The sequence below is a fragment of the Aulonocara stuartgranti genome (genome assembly GCF_965226115.1).
Source record: "Aulonocara stuartgranti genome assembly, chromosome: 7".
Taxonomy (NCBI): domain Eukaryota; kingdom Metazoa; phylum Chordata; class Actinopteri; order Cichliformes; family Cichlidae; genus Aulonocara; species Aulonocara stuartgranti.
The window spans coordinates 45,341,890-45,351,604 of NC_138945.1; the positions used below are offsets into that span (position 1 = coordinate 45,341,890).

Sequence of the window (9,715 nt, forward strand, 5' to 3'; positions counted from 1 at the left end):
ACATTTAAGAGAGTGGACTCAAGTCTCACGAGCTTTGCTCAACACTTTATTTGTTTTCCAAGTAACCATGGAAATGGTGTGCCAGGCTCTTGGAGAAAAACAGCTTATGGGCAACACTGGAGGCATTAGACCTTATTTACAGAGACAGAGATACAAATAAATACTAGAGAGGGTTTGCAGGGCACTGCTGCTGGAAATGATTTTTCTGTTCCGCTCTCACTCCAGCTTCATTCTTACTGTATGTATTTTTTTTCCACAAAAGTAATCCCAGCTGGCTGGTTTCTGCACTGCACATCAATGAAACCAGTCACCGAGTATCTACTGTGAATCATTACACAATTAGATTTGCTATGACTCAATATCACAAGTATAAAAGAACAAGCAGCCCACTGTTAGGTTCTGACTTTCATGGGGAAGCACATGCTAGTGATCACTTTATCCATGCTTGTAAAACTGTAGGTAATAAAACATAAACAAATGCACAACGGATTATATTAAATTTTAATGTGCACAGCGTGATATGGTACAGTAAAAGCAAGGAAGAAAAAAAAATCATTTCTTATACAAAAATATCACCTTCAGAGCTTTAAAAAAAACATCTCGATTTGATATTATCATCCCTGTGAAAAAACAGCAGGTAGACTAAAGGTGATATAGTCAAAGCGAGCTTAGTGTCTCAGTTAAACACAACCCTCTCTCCACCCCATTCTCACCCATCCACAAATTCACCCATCCTGGGGTGGGAGGTGTCGTTTTAATGCTATTTAGCATTGTGTCCACAGTCAAGAAGCAAGGCCACATAACAAAACTGTAGACAAAAAAAACAAAAAAAAGCAAACCGAAAAGGGGAGTGGGCACATTTCACCAAACATTGTCTTTATTCCAATGCATTAACCTAAGTACCACAATATGTGAACATCTCCACACGAGCTCCTCACTGCACAGCGTTAATCTCCAGTGTGCAAAATTAACTGCTTGCACTCTGCTGTATTAGGAAATGGAGGAACATGGAGACTTTCATTAGTGCTGTTCACTACCAATACTTTTCTATAGATTAGTGCACTGGAATCATTTTGGAAGTCTTGTCTTATGAATAAACACCCACACAGTACATACAGGATATCAAAACAATGGCACTGTAATCAAGCCTCCTCAAGTTCTTCATTTTCATAGTGTAGAGAAAAAAACCTCATTCACTATGGAGCTATGATGATAAAACGTGGAGCCTGAATGAAAAATAAAAAGTCTAAATTTGTCTTACAAAACAAAACTAACAAAAGAGTAAAAAATCAAATCAGGTTCTGTAAGGTTCAGACATTCTCTGTCAGACTTGAGAAAATTCATTTGAGGCAGAGGCGAAGCAAAAAGCTGGTGTAGAGAGCGAGTGAGCGAAGATGCAGATAGCTTCAGTCAGGCTGTGTCACGGGCGCGGTGGACGGTGAGCTGCTGGCATGGCGGTGCAGGTACATGCAGAAACGGGGGCAGGTTCAGTGTGTCAGACTGCTGGAAAGCAGGGCAAAGAGGGGAGGGGTGGGAGGTCACTTTAGTGGGCGTGTGGGGCATAGGGAGGGGTGCTTCTGTGCTGCTGGATCTGTGTGGTTGTTCTTTTTTGCTGAGTCAGACAGAATTTGGCAGCGTTCACTCGTTCTCCCTGTTTGAACGTATGCAACCCCAGCATCCCCCCCCCCCCCTCCCGACTATCCTACTCTGCCCTACGGCTCCAAAAAACAAACACGAGCGTGAGAGGTTACAGCAGATGCTGACGTCCCTTCTTTGCACGGATCGATCCGTTTGAAAGGCTCTCTACAAAGAGTAAGAATGGAAGGAATTTACATGATGGAGCAAAATTAATAACAACATATGGAGCTTGGCTGCCTGCTTGACAAACTTAACAGTGAAAAATAAAAAAAAATACTAACGTAGACAGAAAAAGAAAAAACAGGAGAAAACAGCTGTTAGAAAAAGGTGGGGTTAGGTGCCATGTCACAGCACCCCTTTACCTCTAAACAACCACCCAGCCCCCACCCCACTCTGGAAAAGTCTCAACACATTTTCCATTTATTTTCTTCGTCTTCTTTCGGTTTTTTTGGTTGTTGTTCTGACTCCCCTCCCATCTCCATTGCGCCCATTCTTCTGGCCCTCTTTTGAATCCTCCTCCTGATTTGGGATGCTACACCTCCTTGGTCATCCTGACTCGGATGCTGCTCAGGCACTTGCCCATGGCCTCGAAGAACGGGTCGCAGAAGGTGTGCACGCAGATAGAGAAGACGCGGCTGACGCAGTGGATCTCGATCAGGTAGCTCTTGACACACGGCACCACGGCCCAGATGTGCAGGAAGGACAGGATGGCAAAGAAAATTCCCCAGATCAACGCCAAGGGAATGCCCACCAGTGCCGTCAGCAGGCGGTAGCACCAGTACTTGGTGACAGTGAAGGTTGTGAAGCTGGCTTTCCACACACCGTCGAAGCTGTAGGTCCCTGCGGGTTCTGCAATCACATCTTCAAATTCAACCTAAGGAAGATGAAAGTAGACGAGTTAGAAATTGCTGGTAAAAACTTTGTATGAGAATACAAAGCTTTCGGTGAACTATCCCTGTGTGAAAAATGGAATTTTAAGACACAGAAAAACATATCAGCACTGCATTCAGCTGAAACTCAACACTCTGACTTGTTAAATACCTTCATCCCCTGCCAACAGAGTTTCACAAGAGTTCTGATATGGCGCAAATGAAACCACTATGGAAACTTTAACGCTGTCAAATCCAAGCTCATTATTTCCACACAAATCAACTTCACTCCCTGTTAATATGTCAGCTTCGCAGAGTTGGAGGGTGGGATTCTTGACAAGATTTATACCTCTCCTAGCAGGGACTGGTACGCAATCCAGCATCTGCCCCACCCAATACACTGACTGCACAAATGCTATCTCTGGTATCAGCTTCAATTTCTGAAAATCAGCCCAGGGGCTTTTTTCTCCCGTGCCTCCTACATTGGAAATGACCAGACACACAGAAAAAATAGGAAATGTTACTGGTAGATGAACTGTTGGGCTGTTGGGCTTCTGCTACATCCTCCATCTCCTGTTAGGTTTCTTTTTAATAGGAAACTCAATGCAAGTGTGCACAGGCTGATTGCTGGTGTTTAAAGAATGGAGGGAAAAGTGGCATCTCAGTGCTTATTCAACCTACCTTCCTCTCCCGGTCAGCCTCTTCCTAGGCCTCTGAGCCCCAAATCAATATTTATTTTACAGTTACTTGGAGACTGTGTCATGTCAAAGTAGTTGGGCTACTGAGGGCTAATAGCTGCAATACCAATAAGTCAAGCAGATAATATCTAGTGTTACACTAACAATGAAATGGAAAAGTGAAGTGCTTCATTCCTAGGAGATGCACCATCTGGAAGATGTGACTCCTGCTTACACAAACTGTCTGACCTTGACCACTTTCAGATCTTACTAAAAAGTGATACAGATTTTCTGCAGTGTATTTATTACTCTATAGGGATATTTATTGATAATAGCAATAGTATATGTAACTGCCCTTAATCCAGAGCTGACAATATATAACCTTCTGGTAATTTTTAGATTTAAAAAAATACATATAGAAAGTTAGAGAGCTATACTGGTATAAGCTAAATAAATAATGCATTTCTTTGTCTCCTGTTTAAAGTAGCATGAAATAGAAATTTAGATCTAAAAAATAGCTCTCCTGCAACTCCTTCCTTCTATTTTCTACCAGTCAACTTGAAAATATTTATCCTCAAAAATCTTTTTAATATTTTCACTTTGCTTTTAATCTTCCCTTTTCTTGCCATTATTATGTTACATGTAATGTAAATTTGCAGACTGTCAGCAATCGGTTAAGATTCGCCAATATAATAAGAATGTTCCAAGTGATTTAATATTATGTAATATTTTGTATTACAAATAATGTGATAACAGCAACCAGAGTGCAACTTTTATATAAAATCTGGAAAAAATAAACTGGATTGAAGATTCTAATTTTGCAACAGCATCCATACATCAGAAATCTGTAATATAATGCACGGCTCCAAATCACATACCAGTCACTGAAGTCCATAACAGTGAGTGTCTTAGGACTTCATGCCATGCTGTTATTCTTTATGTTGGGGTGAATGTAATATTTTTTACAGTCCTAGCAAAAGGACTCCTCACATCCAGCCTTTTTTTCTTGCCTTGAAACATCAGCTTGTAAGTCCAATTCTTTTATCCTGAAAGCAGCACAAAGCGTCTCTCACAACACCAACTGGCGAAGCTCACTACAGCCTTATAATATAAAACTGACTGCAGCCACAAAACCAGCCCGCCGTCCATTTAATTTTTCCACAGCTACAAATTTTAAAGTGGGCCAACTCGGCGCCAGTTTCCAGAACTTTGAGACTAAATGAGAGCCTTCTTCAGAGAGGCACAAACAACCACAGCAGGGTGGTGGGGAGTTCCTGACATAAAACGGTGCTCTTTGGTGTTTTTCCTGGGTTTTTTCTTCTTCTTCTTTTTTTTTAAAGTATTGTTATTCATTTGCAATTCTGAGGAAAGTTATCATTACTACCTTTGCTGTAATTCAGGAGAAGCTTCCTTTGTAAGCCACTCGAGTGTTAAGTGGGATTTTGGCAAGAATGCTGTTTGAATTCCGACTGTCCAAAAGTGATATGGGCATCCCTTATAGAAAACATCTGTTATCCAGTTATGTTAGGCAGTTTAATCTAATTATTTACATGTTTAAAGAAGGATTAGGGATTAGCAATTCCTGAATGAAGAACATTAGTTCAATAAGCAAATAAGCAAGTCACATTAAGAAAATATCACTTTTGTGCTAAATAAAAAAGGGGACCTCCATTGAGAAGTTTGATATGAAACAATAGCGTCTCGAGACCAGTGTGTGACCAGTCAGCAAGGCAACTGTATTATTGAGTAAATAAGGTCATGTTCTATTTCTGGAGCTCTGTCTTAAGGCTGTCGACTATGCTTGAATAGACAAAGTGGGCTCCAGGAGAAGAAGGTCAGAGTGTAGTGCTCTACAGAACTATTTGCAGGGTTTTAGTGGTCAGTGTGTTTGATTTTAGGTGGCAGAACACAATGATTTACACACGACTTGTTTTGGATCAAAACACAAGCTTATACCACAATATAAAAGTGTCTTGGAATGATTATTGCTATTATTTGGCGCCACACGAGTAAAAATAAAACGGAATCTTTTGCATGTATTTATTGTCATAGCTCTACACGCTTTGTTAAATTTGCATGCCATTTGCACGGAAACAAATCTACACTGAGTTCAAAAAGGTTTTAATAGCGCCTGATGTCTCAGCCCACAGCGGAGTGCGCAGGCTAATAAAAAGCACAGACATTATCAAAGCAGGACATGTGAGCTTTACATACAACAAGATCCCATACCCAGAGGCATCTGTAATCAACTAAAAATCCCAGAATGAGGCAGATAAGTAAAAATACCACTAAGAGTGGACCAAAAATAGACTTTGCAGTCCTAGTGGGAGTGTTTCATTCCTTTCAGTTTTACCATAGAGACTTCAGATCTGCTGCCAGAGCTCAAACTTTTCACAACTCCCTCTAAAAAACTTTCTCCACTGGGGGCATTTTCAGTCTTCTCGTTGCTGGGCCTAAGCTCCTCCTCTCCCATATAAAATCCCACAACTCCTCCAAATGGAAAAAAAAAATCATTGCAGGAGAAACTCCAAACGCATGGCAGTAATGGAACTTGTTTGATGTGGCCAGGTGATTGAGGCCAGCTGCAGCAGCAACAGGAGTGCACCTTTGATTATAAGAATGCAGTGTTTGTGTGTTTGCGTCTGTGTGCTATCTAAGCAGTGTGTTTGAATGCGTGCTTTACAGATTTATATGGTAGTCCGGCATTTGAGGGTTGCGTGTGGTCATGGTGGATTGCAGAGCGAGCGTCGCTGGAAGGGATTCCCTGCTTGTGTGTTTCATCGGGGCATACTGAATGCACGCTTCCACTTGGCTGAGCTGTTTCACTGACCTCAAAGCACCTCAGAGCTGCTGTATACAGCACACTGTACAAACTTATCAGTGTTTACTCTCAAAATCCAGAGGGAGGCGATGAGTACCTAAGGGCCTCTCGTTATAAAATATACCCAGAGGCTTCTCTGTTGGGATTTATTAACTCAATATGAAAGTCTTTTTTTTAAGTATAATTTATTACAAAGAAGGATTCTGATACTGTCTCTATGTCGCAAGAAGACAAGGTATTAAGTATTACTATCAGTTTACGTTGTATTATTAGTAAACATCTATTACTACCAATAGATGTTTACTACTGCTAGTTAAAAGCTGAACGGTTTCAGGCGTCTTACGTTAAACGCTGCCTATAGCATGTTCATTTTTACAGTGTATGCACATGTGTTGTCAGGTCATTTCAGCAGCAGTCTGTTGGCTTGATTAGCGAGGGGTGGGACAATCGTGAAGCTGCATTCTATTCTGAGACTGGAAGGAGAGTCTGACTCACTGTCACAATGGAAGAGAGCAGGGAGAGAGCAGCCAGAGAGTGGTGGAAGAAGTTGGGATAGAAGCAGCAAACAGGAAAACTAGAGAATGAGAGTCTTTTTCTTTCCAAACCCAGCAACAAATATTTTGTAAAAGTGTTTTCATACAAACATGTGAATTCATCGTGTTCATGGCACATTTTATATAGACTTGTGCGTCATATGGGAAAAATGCACAAACTGGCAGTGACACACATGCCTCTCAGACAGTGATAAACTCCATAAAAACGAAGTGTTTTCAAATATTTAACGAGAAATAGAAGACAAAATGTACTTTTTGGGCAGGTTGTATGTGAAACGAGTGTCATGTAATAACAGAAAATTAAATGAGCACAACATTTTTAATGGATTCCTTGTATATGTGTATTATGGTTGTTTTAATCAAAATGCTCTGTCAGTATGTTTTCATCAGTCAATTTGGCAGGGGATGAAACTTTACCACATTTATATATTCTTTAAAGAGAAAGGTTATATTCAGTAGTTATGGTCTGATTAGTTACATCAGCAGCGACAGGCACTCATTTCTACTGAAAACCTTGTATTTGCCAACAAAAAGAAACAAATGGACTCACTCCTCTGACGCAACTATAGGCATGCGGGGAGGAAACGGAGGGGGCAGTGGCAGAATGGGAGGAAAGAAGGGAGGATAAGGAGTGGTGAGGGATCCCCTCATACTAATCGCCCACTTGGGTGTTTCCCTGTTTTAACAAGGCAGAGTTCAGGCATTTCAAAGATCTGACCCTTCCTGAACACGCAGGGAGCTGCTTGACCCCACTCTGATGTAGCCAGATGCACCAGCTGGAGAGGAGCACAGCCGGGCGCACACGGCTGCTGCTCCTCTCTCCCACACAGATGAATCAGGTGGCTTGCAGCGCACCACTCCTTTGTCGCTATAACATCTCTCCCTGTGCTTTTAACAAAAATAAGTACTGAGTATTTATCCGGCGAGACTTCTCTGTTATGGACAGAATTTTACTTTCCCATTAGACAGGCGTGTGCAGCGAGGACTGTGGGAAATGTGTGTTCCAACAACAGGAAATAGGTTATGTTTCCTCTGTTGGAGCGAAGTTGGGACGTTCACGTTTCAAGCCCACTCCACACAAGGGGACTGCATGCCATTGTATCGCTGCAGCTCAATGATCTTTAATACGTTTGCAAAGCTTCTTCCTAATAGGGGAAGACACTGAGTGGTAACACTGACACGGCGCATAGCAAAGGTGCGCAAAACTGCATGCGTGTCCGACGCGCAGATAACTTGTTTGACAGCTCATAGAAATAAAATGGACATCGTTTATTAGAGATTATTTCAGTTTGCAGCGCCTGTGATACAGGTAAACCCTGTGTAAACTCGGGAACAGGTGGTTTCGGTTGCCATGGACGAAAACATAAAGTTCAGAAGTTACCAGTCTTTGAAGTTTAACTCACCTTAACAACGTCGTCGTTTATGTGTTTGGGATCCCGGTTGACCAGGTCGATCTCTTTGGTGTGGACATCCTCCATCGTTTTCTCGTTCAGACTGTCGTTGTCCATGTCTTTGTTGTTGGGTTTATATATGTTCCCTTGTTTTCGGATAAACGGCGAATGTAGAAACTCCTGCAAAGAGCCGGGGGAGACAGAAGGAGAAGAGGGTGAAGAGGAGAAGGAATAGTGTGTAGCGCGCTGAGAGAGAGAGCGACTGGAGCTGCAAGTTACCAGGCTTCCCCACAAACAGGGATGGGTTTAAGTGAATAGAAAGTAAAGTACCACACCCCTTCATCCAGCCGCAAGGGGTCCTCACCACCCAGACACTAATCCAGTATGTTAACATGACATACAGTTGATTCAACGTGTTGTCTACCCATGGCAATGGAAACACTTTTAAGAAACGTGCAAAGGCGTTATTTTTTAAATATGAACGAATCTCCAATTAATACTCTTCCTACACGAAAAATATATATTTAGAAAGTAAAGAAAATCACGAATTCAGTTATATTTGCAATGTCATTTGTAATATGTTCACATTACGTATGCAAAAACTTCATTTAAAATGCGTAAAGACCCCTTTGGCTTCTATGAGCCTCCTCAATCCTACGAGTCAAGCACCTTATGTTATTACGCACACCACACGACTTCAGTTGGCATTAAAGGACAGGGGAGATTTGTGACTGAAATTCAGAATTTTACGGTAAAAAAAATGGATTTGTTTCCCCCTTGTATAACGCATGGAAATGTACAGTTTAAACGTTTGTGCGTAAATAATCGGTTACTGTGCTGAAAGAGGACCTAACAGGTAAAATCCTCACACCCACATTCTAATGTAAACTGCATCGACCTTCGCATTCTCTTAGCCTGTGTGGGAGAAGTGCTCATGACTGGGCGCCAGAGCGCAAGATAAGGACAGAAACATAGCGCACTCATTTCCCCCTCGTGAACGCATTCTTTTCTTTTTTTTTCTCTTTTTTTGAGGGGGGGGGGGGGGGGGGGGGGGGGATAATCAGCTTCTGTAAGAAAAGTAAATGTCAGCTACAAACAAACAACCACAAATTAAAAGAACTACAGCTGAGAGCTATACTGTACCTCTTCTGTCTCGCCGTCCTTCGGTCCTCCTGTCATGCTGTCCTCACGTTTGGAGAGATTAGCACGTTGAAACAGACAAAAAAAAGATAATATAGGAAGCAGAGAGGGAGGCGTGGATGCAAACTGGGAGGACGGGGTCTTTCTCTCAGAGTCCTGTATAGTGAAGTTATTCCTGCCCTTTTTGTTGGACGTGACTAAAATTCAGTGGACAAGCGCGTACGGGGAAACCTCCAGTGTTTCCTCGGATACCGCAGAGCGCAGCTGGGGAGTCACCAGTGAGCAGACAGGAGAGCCACCCTGGAACCTGCTCGGCTGGAGGAGAGACTGACGTGATCTCAGACTGAAAGGGTGTTTGTAGCCGGCATGGAATTTCATATTTAGGGATCACAGCAGAGTATAATAAGTTTTTTGTTCAGTGAAACGTGGGAGTTAATTGAACCTGGCAAGGTGTGGACACTTGCCATACCTTAGCCTACGGGGAAAAATCCAAGTGGTTATAATGGATAGAGGGAAGAAAGAAATATGTAGTTCAGCTATTTCAGCACATCTAAAGTCACGCCTGTCATCAGCTGCTTCATAAGATCACATTTATATTTTGGTTAGTGAACCCAGTTTTTCAAGG

At 42.1% G+C, this 9,715-nt stretch overlaps 1 protein-coding gene across 1 annotated transcript; it reads right to left on the reverse strand.

The window, feature by feature from the left end:
- Positions 1-487: 487 nt before the first annotated feature.
- cav1 (caveolin 1) lies at positions 488-9,413 on the reverse strand. The gene is made up of 3 exons (XM_082542785.1): positions 9,094-9,413; positions 7,963-8,130; positions 488-2,512 (listed from the first exon to the last, which is right to left on the reverse strand). Exons 1-3 carry the CDS (start codon positions 9,127-9,129, stop codon positions 2,171-2,173), a joined length of 546 nt encoding a protein of 181 aa, XP_082398911.1. The 5' UTR covers positions 9,130-9,413; the 3' UTR covers positions 488-2,170.
- Between the last annotated feature and the right edge of the window lie 302 nt (positions 9,414-9,715).